Source organism: Danio rerio, chromosome 22 (genome assembly GCF_049306965.1).
Source record: "Danio rerio strain Tuebingen ecotype United States chromosome 22, GRCz12tu, whole genome shotgun sequence".
NCBI classification, from domain to species: Eukaryota; Metazoa; Chordata; class Actinopteri; order Cypriniformes; family Danionidae; genus Danio; species Danio rerio.
The window spans coordinates 37,312,518-37,330,433 of record NC_133197.1 but is presented as its reverse complement, the minus strand read 5'-3'; the positions used below and the strand labels follow the sequence as shown (position 1 = coordinate 37,330,433).

The 17,916-nt window shown below is 36.8% G+C and overlaps 1 protein-coding gene across 5 annotated transcripts in view; it reads right to left on the bottom strand.

Annotated features, from left to right (window-relative positions):
- Positions 1 to 237: 237 nt before the first annotated feature.
- Positions 238 to 17,916, bottom strand: part of rubcn (rubicon autophagy regulator) — a 40,765-nt gene continuing 23,086 nt past the window's right edge. For all 5 annotated transcript variants that reach the window (XM_073937608.1, XM_005174059.5, XM_009296504.4 and 2 more), the window contains 9 exons: positions 14,601 to 14,658; positions 14,103 to 14,235; positions 12,058 to 12,203; positions 11,908 to 11,972; positions 9,615 to 9,853; positions 8,000 to 8,061; positions 7,590 to 7,746; positions 7,418 to 7,511; positions 238 to 3,619 (listed from right to left, as the gene is read on the bottom strand). In XM_073937608.1, coding sequence (XP_073793709.1) covers positions 3,483 to 3,619; positions 7,418 to 7,511; positions 7,590 to 7,746; positions 8,000 to 8,061; positions 9,615 to 9,853; positions 11,908 to 11,972; positions 12,058 to 12,203; positions 14,103 to 14,235; positions 14,601 to 14,658 — 1,091 coding nt within the window. In that variant the 3' untranslated portion in view covers positions 238 to 3,482. The remainder of the gene's footprint in view (positions 3,620 to 7,417; positions 7,512 to 7,589; positions 7,747 to 7,999; positions 8,062 to 9,614; positions 9,854 to 11,907; positions 11,973 to 12,057; positions 12,204 to 14,102; positions 14,236 to 14,600; positions 14,659 to 17,916) is intronic.

Here is a 17,916-nt window from a genome sequence, read left to right as displayed (position 1 = left end):
ATAAAAATCACAATAAATAATGTTTGTGGTATTGTCTGCAATCAAATACAAGTCAAAGTTAATTTCTTTATAACTATTTTATTTTTTTCATTTGCGTTTTCCATACTTTCCCAACTGTTTCTGATCTGAGGTTGTAGTAAAACCGATTATCAGAATCTCAATCAGTGCGCATAATGCAGAGCACAATGCAGACCTAAACAACGCCATGCCTGTAAAACAATACACCAAAGCCTCAAAAACAGTCTAAACCTCTTTAATAATTAGTTACTCATATAACAATAAGAACTTTTTTATGTACATTTTCTCAAATAGTGCATCAGAAGCCCCTGAATAAAAAAGGCAATTCAGCAATTATACAACAGTAAGCTCAAGCGGACAACGTCGTCAGCAGCAGGATCAAATAAAAAGTTATAAACTTCATATAATATCTCAGAAGCAAACACACAAAGTAAGTTTCTACATTCATTCGATCTCATATACTTAAGGTCAGTGCATTTCAAGTCATGTAATGCTTGTGGCGAAGTAGCACATGGTTGTTATTGCTTCAGAAATACTCGCAGCAGCAAACAGACGGGCTCTTGGATATAGATTTTCTCTTTTTTTGCTCAAACTTGAGTCCAGTATGATGTAGTGAATTATAATACAACGTACTAATAAACTCGTAATCATATAACACTTTGGTACACCTCTTTTTTTGTTGCACAAATAGCTTCATTGGACCGCTTTTTAAGACTTAAAAGATTTTGGACTGAATGAGAGATGCTGGAATGATGCTCCTGGCTCAATCAAACATTAATACAGTCTTCGTTCAAAGAAATACAAATAAAAATCAATCATTAGTGCAAATAAAAAAACAACAAGACAAGACTTTTCCACCAAAGGGAACAGGGACACATACAAACAAAGTGCCATTTTTGGTAGGTGCAACATGTTAAAGCAAAAACACCTTTAATTGTAGAAATAAAGACAAGTGTCGGGCCTCGTTTGTGAAAAATGAGCAGAATTTTTCTCAATTTTTTCGTTTGAATTGTTTGTGAATCGCTATAATCACGCAAGTTAACAAAGTAAATTATTCAATACGTTTGGAAGTATTTTTAATTGACAACCGAAACACATTTGGTTCGGTAACTTACAAAAATAAATAGTAACCATACTTTTAACAATCAATAGTTTTGACGATCAATAACAACGAATTTCTATAAATACCGTAACCAAAATACCTTCCAAAATAACTTGAGACTCATGCAAATTTGTTCATAAAATGTTATGGTTAAATATGCAAGAGTCATCATAGAGACTAGAAAAACAACTTTCAGGATGAAACATTTACGAAACCAAATGGTTTTATGTTTTACGAAAGAGCAGAACGAAAAATAATGACCAGAAATACAATTAAGATAAATATAATTCGTAAAAGTGTCATATATAATAATAAAAAATTTATTGTGAAATGGTTGTTTTTTCTCACAATTTTGTACAAAACATTAAATTTTCTCATCCATAAACAACGCATCATTTTCGCTACTTGTACGAAAATATTGATATGAACGTTTTACACATTATGAACTTTCTAAAAACGTTTTATATATATATATATATATATTTCATACACACACACACACATTCCGTTACTAAGGCAATTAAAATTATTATGATTGTTTAGTGCACAATTTTGTTCTTAAATTCTTATTGTTTATTTGTACAACTGGAGTATATGATTTATGACTCAATTTGTTTGTTAATACATGTTCAGTTTGTTTGTTTGTTTATAAACATCTGACAGGTTGATTACAACACAATCTCTGACATGTTTTGTGGTTTCAAATACAAACAATGTTTTTTTTTTTATATGAATTGCTTTAGTAACTACAGTTGTTTTATGAACGAGAAAACGGAATGAGAACTGTTTAGAAAGAAATTTTGAAAAGAAAGTTTGTGCGTCAAACGTTGATGTTATTTACGGAAAAAAAAAAAAATCTGTTTACTTGATTGAGGTCGTAAGCACTAAAAAAACAACTTTTAGGTAGAAAACTTTACGAAACCAAACGGTTTTATGTTTTACAAATGAGCAGAATGAGAAATAATGACCAGAAATACAATTCACTCTCTCATAAAAAGAGTAATATATAATAATAATAACTAAATTTACAGGGAAATTGGTGAAATTTGAATAGTTTTTCCTCTCAATTTTGTACACATCTTCAAACGTTCTCATCCATAAACAACCTATCATTGTTCCATGTATAACTCATTTTTACATTGTGCAAAATTCTTTCTCATTCACAAGTGTATTATATATATATATGAATAACATGAATTTCTGAGCAAAATTGGTCATAAAACATTCATATTCATTTGAATTAAGTTAGTTAATATATATATATATATCCGTTACTTATTTCTAATTAATACGATTCAATTCAGAAATTCATGTTATTCATTTGTATAACTGAAATATTTTGTTTTTATTACGAAATTTGTTCATTACCACATTTTCAGTTTGTTTGTTCACAAATTCTTGAAGATGTCGGACATGTAAAATTCAACATTAACCATCTCTGACATGTTTTGGTTGTACTCATGAACGAGAAAAATGAAAGAGAACGGTTTGTGACAATTTGTGCGTCAAACGTTGCTGTTATTTACAAAAACAAAAATCTATGTTCACTTAATCGAGGTTTAGGGTCTTAAAAAACAACTTTCAGGTTGAAAACAATATACAATATACTTCACTCATTCATAAGTGTGATATATATTATTGATTACTAATTTTTTTTGCGGAACTGTTTACATTTGAATAGGTTTTCCTCTCAATTTTGTACAAAACTACATTTTCTCATCCATAAATTTTAAAACTAAAATTGTTTTATGAATGAGAAAACTGAATGAGAATGAGTAGTTAGAGATGCATGAAAAAAATTTGTGCGTCAAACATTGATGATTAACGACAAAAAAATAATAAAAAATCTACGTTTAATTGATCGAGGCCTATTGTTGCATTCATCTAATTTTTCTAATAATTCTTAACAATAGAGAAATCCATTCTGCACAAATTTCACAAATGATGCTTGTAGTTTTCTTCGTTTTGGTCTTCAACACAGTTTACGCTGGAACACGGCACTTCTAGCAACCTGTCTGGAAACAATGAGTTCAGCTGCCTTTCTCCGTCTCCCTCTCTTTCCATTACAAGAGGCACAAAACAGCTTAAACGAATAAATACAAACAACGGTCACACATAAATGAACACATAAAAGCTGGCGACGAAGTACTGTTGATTAAAACAAATCAGATTTTAAAGGACGGAGGCAAAAGAAACAAAACATGGAGAACGGTAAAAAGACAAACAAGTTGGTTATTATCTGAAGGCATCGATCCTTAAAAACACAAACTTCAGTGTTTGCAGATAAACTCTTTAGTCAGCAGGACTTTTGGAGCAGCTTATTTGGGACGGGGGTGAACCGGAGTCTTACTAGGGTGATCTGCTATGTCCCGCAGGCCTCGTCCTCCTGCTCCTCCATGTTCCTGCGGGCCATTCGCTCCCTTCGCTCTGTTAGGCGGAGACACCGAGGACACTGCGTTCCTGTCTTAAAACAGCTCTTATGATAGCAGGCATGACAGTCTGGAGAAAAACAACAACACACGGCACAATGAGATAAAGTTAGCGACTAGCAGAAAAGTTCAAACATTCATTCACTGCAGAAAATTATTTTCTTACTTGGAGTTTACGCCTTATTCCTAGTATCAAAAAGTTCTTAAAATCAAGAAGCATTTTCCAAGCAAACTCTAGTGAATATACTGACACTGGGGAGTAGAAACTGTTGAATGAAGTTATTTTGGTTTTATGTGCGCACACACGTCTGTATGAAGACATATGGTCAGTTTTGAGGATGTCTTTTTGGTATTTTTCTGGATTTTAAACAAGTCTGGTCAATTGCGGTCTATAGAGGATGAGGGAGCTCTGATTTCATCTAAAACATCTTAGTTTGCATTCCAAAGATAAGCATAATTAATAACTATTTTCATTTTTGGGTGAACTGACCCTTTAAAATGATATAAATCCACAATTAAATTTAAAAAAGTGCAAAAAAAAGAAAAAAAAGAGCATAAATACTAGGGGTGTAACGGCTCACGGTTGATCTGTGATTCGTACGGATCACAACCCAAGGTTTGGAACTCATGTGACACGTGGATTAATACATTTACATACTAAATGTGTAACGATTGAAGAGAGATCGCCTCTTGCGTCGTTTAATTCACATGTACAAGCATTTAGGCTTTCCTGTAAAATATAAAGACGACGGAAGATGTTGTGGTAGGTTATTGGGGATGTGGTGGGCTTCTTAGGTTATTAAAGGTGTTTTCAGTCACTACTAGTTTAGCCTGCATTAATGCATTCAGTGTAAGCTGCAAGATTAATCATAAAAAGATCGGGATCTCAACACCCACGCAACATCCATTATAAATGATGGTGATAATTTGCATGGTTATTAATCCTAAAAGATTCTTTAGTCTTTTGAGTTATTTATACAGTTACAGTTAAATAACACAGCAGTACTGGCAAAACAGTTTATAGTTTAGATCAGTGGTTCTCAAAGTGGGGGTCGGGACCTCTTTGGGGGGTGGGGGGGGGGGGGGTCGCGGGACAATGACAAGGGGTTGCTTAGTGATTTCCAAAACTTAAATAATTTTTATTAAACTATTACAATTTACCATATTTTATTCATAACCCACAGAAGATAGATAATAGTTACGTTAAAGACACATCAACAACAACATACAAACAAAAATCAGCCACCAGCCTTTACTTTTTTATATTAAAATTAAATGATATTAATAAATGACTATAAAAAACATTATACAGTTATTGGACTGTTGCATTTTTGTAGTGTCAATATGCTCATGTTTATATATGCCTATAGTTGTTTGTGCAACGTTTGTATATTTACAGTAGAACAACCTTGAAAATTGGGGGTCGCAAGTCACTGACATTATTATTTTGGGGGTCGCGGGCTGAAAAGTATGGGAACCCCTGGTTTAGATAAAACCATTGATGTTTATGGCAAAGATTAAAATCACCATCATATGCATTTAACTTGACGCTCAAAAATGAAAGTTGTAGGCAGCAATTACATTTAACCAAAAATATGTCACTGAATAATTCTTTAATGATCATCCAACAATGAAACAGGAAGATTTATGAGTGAAGAACTGAATCTTTTATTAAAAATGAGACTAAAAATGAATGTGGGTTGTGCAAATTATAATGTTGGACTTCTACATTTAGCGTTAACAGTAGCAGTAACAATGAATTTTTTCACACTACTGAATATTTTACTATTTATTTTAATTCAGCTGATTATTTCTTTATTTTATTTTTAATAAAATTACAGCTTCTAAATTCTGTTTGTTAAAACCAAAAGTGCCTTGCAGTGCTGTTTCTGCAATAAATAGAAAGTTAATGACATTTGTTTCCTTCATTTTTTTTTTTTTGATCGGCCAGTAAGGGGTCCAATCCGTGACTCAAAAACCATAATGTGATCCGAACCGTGAGATGTGATCCGTTACACTACTAATAAATAATGCATGATTGCATAAACGAAAAGGCACAAAAAAAACCCACAAAAGCACAAATATAGGAAACATAGGGTGCTTTCACACCTGCCTTGTTTAGTTCGGTTGAATCGCACTAGAGTTTGTTTTTCCTCTTGGTGCGGTTCGTTTGGGCAGGTGTGAATGCAGCAATCGTACTCGAGTGCGCACCAAAAGCGGACCAAAAAGCGTACAGAGACCTGCTTGAAGAGGTGGTCTCGGTACACTTTTAAACAAACCCTGGAGCGGTGCGATGGGCTGTGCATTATGGAATGTGGAGGAAGAATATTTGTTGACTGCGCATTACCAACAAAGAAAGAGAGAGAGATGGAAAAACATTACCTAATGAATCGTTTTTAATATTTCCGCAAGATGAGCATGTCCCAGTTTAGCTGAATTAATTCAAGCCTCCTCCTGAGGTGTCGAGCGATGCATTAAAACACTGTTTTCCAGCACATCCGCGCATCATTCTCAAAATGTATAGCTTGTCTAAAGCAGGGATACAATCAGCCAGCGCAGTCGTCCCTTCATAGTTAAAAGTGACATTTTGTGTCTGCCGGTTTGTTTACTTGCGGGAGTTCATTGGCATTGTCCCGCACGTGAATTCTGACCAATCAATAAGCACTTTGGGAAATGCGTTCAACAACATCTGTCCAATAAGAGATGTGGATTCTGTCAGATGACTGCATTTTGGTTCTTTTCAACTGGTTCGGACCAAAGCCAGCAGTGTGGTGTGAAAACGACCCAAAGACGGCAGAAAATGCAACAATGTATCATTTATTACCCTTGGTCCGGACCAAATGAAGCGATTTGATTGAAGCATACAGGTGTAGCTTAAGAAATAGACAAACGCATAAATAAACAATCCCCTAAAAATGCACTAAATATGCATGTCTGTATAAAGAGCGGTTCACATATGGGATCAAAACCACGTGGTGGTAAAAGAAGGTGCGTCACTTCCTTCACCAATTTCAACACGCTTCTGAGCTTGTGCGACTGTGGGATTCATTGTTGCTGAACAACCATTAGTTTTCTATTTGGATTCAGCTCAGGAGACTGGATGGGCCATTATAGAAGCTTGACTTTCTTTCTCTGAAAGCATCTGAGAGTCTTCTTGGCTGTGTTGTGGATCATTGCCTTGCTGAAATGTCCACCCTGGGTTCATCTTCATCCTTCTACGAATGCAGATGTTGGACTTAAGCAGCTGATGTTCATTTACACTGAGGAAGGGCAGAGGGTTGCTGAAGAGCTACTGAGAGATTTCAGCTGCTGTCTGGGCCTTCCATGCCTTTTACACATTCCATTCTTCATGTGTTCAATACATCTTCCCTGCGTCATTTCATTTTATTACACAGAACTTCATTTGTAAACTAATTAGATTTGTTTTTCTTTGTATGTATGGATTACACTGGCTGATACTGATATATGGTAAGAACTTCAAGCCAACAGCACGTTTAGAAATATGTTTTCTGAGAAAACTGGCGACGTGTTCAATACTTATTTTTACCCGCTATAAACTGATGTCATTAAAGAGTTATTATTATCTGTCTGACCAAAAATACACCAATTAAAACAACAACAAAAAAAGTGTAACTACATATGTGCACAAATAAACTGATACATATACAAGTGCATGCATGGCTGCGTAAATAGACAGCAAACGTATAAATAAATGCCCAAATAATGCAAAAGAAAATAAATTATTGACTGCATAAACACAAGCATGGTTAACAATAAAAAAGGAAAAAAATACAAATAATTGAATGAAAAAATTTAGTAATTTATAATCCTTTGTGAAAGGTTAAAGGGTAAGAGGAATCACGCTGACCTTCACAGCGCAGGCACTTGTTGAGCTCGTAGGGGAAGATGATGTCCTTGTCGTTTCCACAGAACTCACAGATGAAGCCCTTAGCCTGACAGAGCTGTGGAGAGGAGCACACATGAATGATCCAGCTGATGATGTCAGTGCGGGTGTGTGTGCGTGTTGCTGCGAGTCTTACCATGCAGTGTGTGACGTGTGTGGAGCCGAGGCGCAGCAGGTGTCGCAGCTGTGGAGTCAAGCTGCCGCTGCGAACGGCATTCAGGTCACTGAGAGAGAAGAGCTGCATGTCTTCAGTTAGATGACCCGGGAGGAGAGAGTCAAACTCTTCCAGAACACTGCCAACACACACAAACAAAGATTAGTTGAAGGTTTGTCATTTATGCGTGCATCTATGTATTTATGCATACATTTAATCACAAAAGTATTGATTAATTTAGGCATGCATTTATTTGATTGTGTCCATGTATGTATTTATGCAATATTTATTCATGTCTGCATGCATTTATTAGGTATTTATGCATGCACTGATCTATTTACTCATGCATTTATCAATTTGTTTAATCCTGGCTGAAGCAGAAAGACACTCACTCTTTAGCCAGACGACACGTCTTCAAGAGGTTCTTCATCAGGTTTAACTGCTCTCTGAGCGCCTGAAACACAACAAGGACATTCTCATACTGACTGACATGATAAGATTCACAAATAAATAGTAATCTTATTAATACTCCAAAGAACATAATATAAAAATTGCCACTTTAAAAAACATATAAACATAAAATAATGTCACTTCTGATCAATTTAGGTGCATTCTTGGTAAATAAACTGACCCTTAAATGTACTGATTAAAGGCTGATTTAACTTCAGAAGGTATTTTGTTAGATAAGCTCCAGATTTGGCTTCAGTACTGACTAATCTAATGTATATGCATAAACATAATATTGTAGAGCTTCCTATTAAACAGATTTGTGAGGGGTGTACTTATATATGCTGAGCACTGTATATATGTATATATATATATATATATATATATATATATATATATATATATATATATATATATATATATATATATATATGTGTGTGTATGTATGTATGTATGTATGTATGTATGTATGTATATATATATATATATATATATATATATATATATATACATACATACATATATACATATATACACACACACACAGTTAAGCTATACACATACATACATACATACTTACATATATATATATATATATATATATATATATATATATATATATATATATATATATATATATATGTGTGTGTGTATGTGTGTATGTATGTATGTATGTATGTATGTATATATATATATATATATATATATATATATATATATATATATATATATATATACACACACACACATATATATATACACATATATACATACACACACACACACACACACACACACAGTTAAGCTATACACATACATACATACATACATACATCCATACATACAGGGTGGGCATTTATATGGATACACCTTAATAAAATGGGAAAGAGCAGTTTTTAACGTCAAAAAATGAATGGAAGTGAATGAGACCGGAAGTCTCAATATAACGAGTTCTCTTGTATTTCCTGCATGACCTGATGAAGACCATGTAGGTTGACACGTTAAGTAAATTTGTCTTTTGAGAACTAAAGTGGCAGTGTGCCGATTTTTTGTACTTTTTCTATTATGTTTGGCTTGATGGAGCATGTGCCTTCAGTGATTTCCAAGATGTCCACACATTGACGTTTTCACGCAATATCTACTGTCCTATCATAATAAAGGTAAAACTGAGAAAATAAAAATGAATAAATTGTGGGCGACGTAGTGACACAGTAGATAGTGCTGTCGCCTCACAGCAAGAAGGTCGCTGGTTCGAGCCTTGGCTCAGTAGGCGTTTCTGTGTGGAGTTTGCATGTTCTCCCTGCGTTCGCGTGGGTTTCCACCACAGTCCAAAGACATGCGGTACAGGTGAATTGGGTAGACTAAATTGTCCGTAGTGTAAGAGTGTGTGTGTGGATGAGTTTGTGTGGATTTTTCCCAGAGATGGGTTGCGGCTGGAAGGGCATCCGCTGCATAAAAACGTGCTGGATAAGTTGGCGGTTCATTCCGCTGTGGCGACCCCGGATTAATAAGGGGACTAAGCCGACAAGAAAATGAATGAATGAATGAATTGTGACTTACGCGCACTGTGTCGAGGGCCTTGACCTTCTTGTAGAGCGCGCTGTTGATGTCGCTGAGGTTGAACAGCGGGTCTCCGGAGATCTTGGCCAGCAGGTCTCTGGAGAAGTTGCTGACGTAGCTCTTGCTGAAGTCCCACTTGCGGATGATCTTGGCCGGGATCACCGACTGAGCGTTTTCGTGACAGCACTGGCAGAAGTAGCGGCCCAGATACTCACAGTAGCGCAGACGCTTCATGTAGTCTAAACACACACACACACACAGAGTCAGTTTCATCATGGCCGATTTCAGAAAAAGGTTAGTGCTGGCCGATTAATCGAAGGTAATTGTCATTGTCAGTAAAGCTGGTTTTAGTCAAATCTCCCACATGTGCTTTCAGATGGTGCAGCATTTACTAGACTCGAGTCGTTCTCCAAGCTACGAAACATTGTTCAAACTAGAAGCCAATTTAATTGAAATGGAGATGATCATAACGGTTTAATGTTTGCGGAGCTTGCTCTGCGGCTCTGTGTAGTAAATGCTGCTACAACTGAAAGCAAGTGAAAATACCACATTTAATAGCATGTTTTAACTCCAATCTCACTTTACAACTTCAGTCGAGAGTCTGAAATAAATCCTTCAGTGAGATGACTTGAGTTGTCGTGTGATTATAAGTCACCCTGAATCAATGACAGCTGTTAATCTTCAGTTTATAATGAAACCCTATGTGGATTTCCTGGCTTTCTTCTTTATGGGTGTTTAAAGATTTCATGTGAGAGCACTGTCTGCCCTTCAGCACAGATTTATTACTGATTACACAACCGTGCTTCGCTGACAAGATGTGCATCACAATTACATCAATCGAAAATGTGATTAAGCAAAGCTGGAACTGTCTAGCTTTGCTTAATCACATTTCCGATTGATTCAATTAATTTAATTTAATTAAATTTATTGATTCTGGGCAGATTGAGAGCACATTTCAAAAAGCTTCTCTAATGCTGTGTTCACAACAGATGCGGCACAGGTGATTAAAGGCACAATGCATGAACATTGACTTTACTCCATTCATTCATGCATCAAATTTACTTTATTAGCGTGTCAAATGCGCTTCATTTGCGTGTCAAATTAGATTCACTCGTGTGTTGAATTCGATTCACTCGCACATCAAATTTGAATAATTCGCGCTTCAAATTTCTTCATTTGTGCATCAAATTTGCTTTATTCTCACGTCTAATTCACACATCAAACTCGCTTTATTCACGGATCGAATTTGCTTCATTCTCGCGTCAAATTTGCTTCATTCGTGCGTCAAATTAGATTAACTCATGTGTCAAATTCGATTAATTCATGCTTCAAATTTGATTAATTCGCGCATCAAATTTGCTTTATTCTCGCGTCTAATTCACGTCAAACTCACTTCATTCACGCGTCGAATTTGCTTCATTCTCGAATCAAATTCACTTTATTCGTGCATCAAATTTGCTTCATTTGCGCGACAAATTTGCTTCATTCTCGCGTCAAATTCGCTTTATTCGTGTGCGAAAATAGATTCACTTGTGTGTCAAATTCAATTCATTCATACTTCAAATTTGATTAATTCACGCTTCAAATTTAATTCATTTGCGCGTCAAATTTGCCTAATTCTCATGTCTAATTTACACATCAAACTCGCTTCTTTCACACATCGAATTTGCTTCATTCACGCGTCAAATTCGCATAATTGGCACGTCGAATTAGTTTCATAGGCGCATCTAATTTGCTTCATTCGCACGTCAAATTCGCTTCATTCGTACACCAATTTTTCTTTATTTTTGTGCCAATTTAGCTCATTTTATGAGTCAACTTTGCTCAATTTTTGCATCAAATTTGCGCATCACATTTGCTTCACAATAGATGTGGATTCGCATCATGGGTGGGGCTTTTATCTGCCTGGTGTCTCTATCTTTGTTGCTAAATGGCTAACGGGGATTTTATTGAGAGAGTAGCTGTGTTTATGTGCATTAGGAAGACTGAAAAACTGCTTATACTTGTTCGGCACCCAGCTCTGTAAGTTCATCAACTCGTCCAGAAAATATACGTGGATGATGGACGCTTTCAGAGCCGAGCACAGTTTGAGGAGCAGTTGTTGGTGTCGGAGAGAGTAATAAGACTCACACCTTCAATTAGCTAGGAATTTTTCATTGCCTTTTCAAGTTTATTCATTGCCACGTTAACAACCTCTGGCTTTTCAAACTAACAAGTAACTAACCACATTTATAAATTACTATTTAAAAAATCTCCATAAATGTTACCATCTAGTTACATGTGTGCTGTGTACCTTGTTCGATGCGAATGCCGCAGCCTGCGCAGCGGTAGTTCTGTTTTGCGATTACCACTTTCCTCCTGTCCATAGAGAGAGGTATGAGTTATGGAATCATGTAATAAAGGAAGTGAATGCGAATAGGAATATAGGTGGTGATGAACTCACTTTGGTGGAGGGTGAATGTTGAAGATGATCTGCGGTCGAGGAGGAGCCCACTCTAGATTTCCTCGCACTCGGATGCGCAATTTGTAAATGTCTGCATGTTCGCCATCATCAGGGGAAATTGGAAGAGAGTCTGGTATGGGAAGAAGCTTTATAAAAAAAAATTATAAATTAATAAAAAAAATAATTAATTGGCAGAAATGTACACTTTGCTGAATTAAAATGTGTTTAATGCGGCTCAGAGGTGGCATGAATGCATTTACACACTGTTTAATGCGGCTCAGATGTGGCATGAATGCATTTACACACTGTTTAATGTGGCTCAGAGGTGAAATGAATGCATTTACAGACTGTTTAATGTGGCTCTGAGGTGGCATGAATGCATTTACACACTGTTTAATGTGGCTCAGAGGTGGCATGAATGCATTTACACACTGTTTAATGCGGCTCAGAGGTGGCATGAATGCATTTACACACTGTTTAATGCAGCTCAGAGTTGGCATGAATGCATTTACACACTGTTTAATGCGGCTCAGAGGTGGCATGAATGCATTTACACACTGTTTAATACAGCTCAGAGGTGGCATGAATGCATTTACACACTGTTTAATGCGGCTCAGAGGTGACATGAATGCATTTACACACTGTTTAATGCGGCTCTGAGGTGGCATTAATGGATTTACACACTGTTTAATGCGGCTCTGAGGTGGCATGAATGCATTTAGACTGTTAAATGTGGCTCAGAGGTGGCATGAATGCATTTACACACTGTTTAATGCGGCTCAGAGGTGGCATGAATGCATTTACAGACTGTTAAATGTGGCTCAGAGGTGGCATGAATGCATTTACACACTGTTTAATGCGGCTCTGAGGTGGCATGAATGCATTTACACACTGTTTAATGCGGCTCAGAGGTGGCATGAATGCATTTACACACTGTTTAATGCGGCTCAGAGGTGGCATGAATGCATTTACACACTGTTTAATACGGCTCAGAGGTGGCATGAATGCATTTACACACTGTTTAATGCGGCTCAGAGATGGCATGAATGCATTTACACACTATTTAATGCAGCTCAGAAATGGCATGAATGCATTTACACACTGTTTAATGCGGCTCTGAGGTGGCATTAATGCATTTACACACTGTTTAATACGGCTCAGAGATGGCATGAATGCATTTACACACTATTTAATGCAGCTCAGAAATGGCATGAATGCATTTACACACTGTTTAATGCGGCTCTGAGGTGGCATTAATGCATTTACACACTGTTTAATACGGCTCAGAGGTGGCATGAATGCATTTACACACTGTTTAATACGGCTCAGAGGTGGCATGAATACATTTACACACTGTTTAATACGGCTCAGAGGTGGCATGAATGCATTTACACACTGTTTAATGCGGCTCTGAGGTGGCATTAATGCATTTACACACTGTTTAATGCGGCTCTGAGGTGGCATTAATGCATTTGCACACTGTTTAATGCGGCTCTGAGGTGGCATGAATGCATTTACAGACTGTTAAATGTGGCTCAGAGGTGGCATGAATGCATTTACACACTGTTTAATGCGGCTCAGAGGTGGCATGAATGCATTTACACACTGTTTAATGCGGCTCTGAGGTGGCATGAATGCATTTACACACTGTTTAATGCGGCTCAGAGGTGGCATTAATGCATTTACACACTGTTTAATGCAGCTCAGAAATGGCATGAATGCATTTACACACTGTTTAATGCAGCTCAGAGGTGGCATGAATGCATTTACACACTGTTTAATTCAGCTCAGAGGTGGCATGAATGCATTTACACACTGTTTAATGCGGCTCAGAGGTGGCATGAATGCATTTACACACTGTTTAATTCAGCTCAGAGGTGCCATGAACGCATTTACACACTGTTTAATTCAGCTCAGACATGAATGTATATACAGTGCATGAAAAAGTCTGTGTAAATATATTCACGACACCCTGAGATGCATTAAAAGGTTTGTATAAATGCATTTATATAACATTTCCGGAACAAAAATGTAACTTCAGGTACCTTTTGAGGGGCGTCATGTTCTGGAACCAGCCAGTCGAGCTCAGAGGCGGCAGGCAGCTGCATGCCCTCAAACTGCCTAAGAAGACCCATCGCCACCGATTCGGCAGAGTTGGATTGTAGCATGGACGGAGAGCTGTAAGAAGAAATGTTCCAATATCACTTTGTGTCATTAAAGAAACTGTGCAAACTACAAATATAATAAATCATAATTCACAGTGCACTTTAATAAACAGTTCATCCAAAAACCACATTTAGTAAATCATCTACATCAGTGTTTCTCAACCATGTTCCTGGAGGACCACCAGCTCTGCACATTTTCCAGGTCTCCTTAACCAAACGCACCTGATTCAGATCATCAGCTCATTAGCAGAGACTGAAAGACTTGTAATGGGTGGAAGCATCCAAAACATGCAGTGCAGAAACACTGATCGCCATCATGTGGGTGAGTAAATAACCAGGACATGCTAATATTTGGGTTGTGTTGGGAAATGTTCTTACATGGACTCAGAGCTGAGGAAGGATCTGCTGCTGGACGCACTGCGCTTAATATCTGCATCTGAGAATATGAGAAGAATTAGTTAATACTTACAATAACAGCTAAAAAAAGAAAGCATATTTTCCTTTTTATGTGATTAAGCAGGTAATGCATGCTTGATATTTCAATAGTTATTGTCCCTTAAATATTTGTAATAAATTTACTTATTCTAGTTTTATTTTATAGTATGATAAGTTTTATATATCACAAGTCTATTTTATATATTATATAGTATAGTATTAGTATGACAATAAGTCAGTTATATAATAAAAAGACTTATAATATTTAAAACTATTCACCCAAACACATTTACGACAGACAGAGACAGATGGATAGATGGATGGATGGACAAACAGATAGACCGATAGACAGATAGATAAATTCAGTCTCAATGCATGGATGAATGGATGGATGAATGGATAGATTCAGTTTTGATAGGTAGACAGACAGACAGACAGACAGACAGACAGACAGACAGACAGACAGACAGACAGACAGACAGACAGACAGACAGACAGACAGGTAGGTAGGTAGGTAGGTAGGTAGACAGACAGACAGACAGACAGACAGACAGACAGACAGACAGACAGACAGACAGACAGACAGACAGACAGACAGATAGATAGACAGACAGATAGATAGATAGATAGATAGATAGATAGATAGATAGATAGATAGATAGATAGATAGATTCAGTTTCGATGGAGGGATAGACGGATGGTTGGATGGATGGATGGATGAATGGATGGATGGATGATAGACGGACAGACAGACAGACAGACAGACAGACAGATAGACAGATAGATAGATAGATAGATAGATAGATAGATAGATAGATAGATAGATAGATAGATAGATAGATAGATAGATAGATAGATAGATAGATAGATAGATAGATTCAGTTTCAATGGATGGATAGACGGATGGGTGGGTGGATGTATGGATGGATGTATGGATGGATAGATGGACGGACAGACGGACAGACAGACGAACAGACAGACAGACAGATAGACAGATAGACAGATAGACAGACATATAGATAGATAGATAGATAGATAGATAGATAGATAGATAGATAGATAGATAGATAGATAGATAGATAGATAGATAGAAAGATAGAAAGAAAGAAAGACAGACATAAAATAGATAGATAGACAGACAGACAGACAGACAGACAGACAGACAGACAGACCGACCGACAGACCGACCGACAGACAGACAGACAGACAGACAGACAGACAGACAGACAGATAGATAGATAGATAGATAGATAGATAGATAGATATAAAAATAGACAGACAGACAGACAGAGAGACAGACAGACAGACAGATAGACAGATAGATAGATAGATAGATAGATAGATAGATAGATAGATAGATAGATAGATAGATAGATAGATAGATAGATAGATAGATAGATAGATAGATAGATAGATAGATAGATAGATAGATAGATAGATTCAGTTTCGATGGAGGGATAGACGGATGGTTGGATGGATGGATGGATGAATGGATGGATGGATGATAGACTGATAGACAGACAGACAGACAGACAGACAGACAGACAGACAGACAGACAAACCGACCGACCGACCGACCGACCGACCGACCGACCGACCGACCGACCGACCGACCGACCGACAGACAGACAGACAGACAGACAGACAGACAGACAGACAGACAGACAGACAGACAGACAGACAGACAGACAGACAGACAGACAGACAGACAGACAGACAGACAGATAGATAGATAGATAGATAGATAGATAGATAGATAGATAGATAGATAGATAGATAGATAGATAGATAGATATAAAAATAGACAGACAGACAGACAGACAGACAGACAGACAGACAGACAGACAGACAGACAGACAGACAGACAGACAGACAGACAGACAGATAGATAGATAGATAGATAGATAGATAGATAGATAGATAGATATAAAAATAGACAGACAGACAGACAGACAGACAGACAGACAGACAGACAGACAGACAGACAGACAGACAGACAGACAGACAGACAGATAGATAGATAGATAGATAGATAGATAGATAGATAGATAGATAGATAGATAGATAGATAGATAGATAGATAGATAGATATTCAGATTCAACACAGACAGCAAAACATGATTTAACTAAGCAAAAGTTTGAGTCTCCACTTCCCAAATGCCCTGTATCATAAGATTATGTAACCAAATGATCTCCCAATAACCATAAGACAAAGAGCGGATTCATTGGCCATGAAATAAAGCGTTCACATAAGAAAGCTTGATTAATATTAGGCAACATGATTGTGTAATCTCAAATGCTTGTGCGACACACCTATTACAATGTGGAAGCAGTGCTAAAGGTTGCAGATTTATTAGTTAACACCACAAAGTAACACAGAAGAATGAAAGGCTTGTATGAGGTGGACAAACACACATGGGATGGAAGCATGCGAGGAGGAAAGCAGGAAGAGCCACGAGCTACTGCTACTCATCTGATGGTCGCCTTTTAGGGCCCTATGACTTCTGGATTGCGGAAAATGTGGACAGAATTATGGAATGTGTTCTTAAAATTCGATTAGAACACGGAACGTTGTCCATTTTATTTTTGAATGAAAGAACACAAGACAAAAATAGCGCCGGTCAGCTAATCAAACCACGATTATGATCTACAGCTTGTGAATATAAAACCGAAAGAGACAGCTGTTTACATCTGAAAACAAAATGATTAGCCATCCTATGCACTTTTACACATTTTTAAACGTCATAGTTTTAATTACTCATCTCTTTCTCCCAGGATTACAGTGAATTTCTTTCTGCTGGGTGTTTTCCAAGACACTAGTATTCAGCTTAAAGTGCAGCTGAAAGGCTTAACTAGGTTAATCAGGTATGTTAGGTTAATTAGGCAAGTTATTGCACAACAGCGGTTTGTTCTGTAGACAATCAATTTATTTATATATTTTTAATGCAGCCAAATATGCACATTATTATAGCATATTTATTGTGACACTGTACTCTATATAGTTACTGTTTTTACATCACCGTGAGGGGTAAGTTTAGGGTTGGGTAGGGGTAGACGTTAATAAAGTGCAATTAATGGGTTATTTAATAAATAATACTCTGTAAAGTTACTGTTTTTACATTACCGTGAGGGTTGGCGTAGGAATAGACGTTAATAAAATATAATTTAATGAGTTATTTAATAAATAATATGAATAATAATCTGTATAATCACTGTTTTACATTACCGTAAAGGTTGGAGTAGGGGTAGACGTTAATAA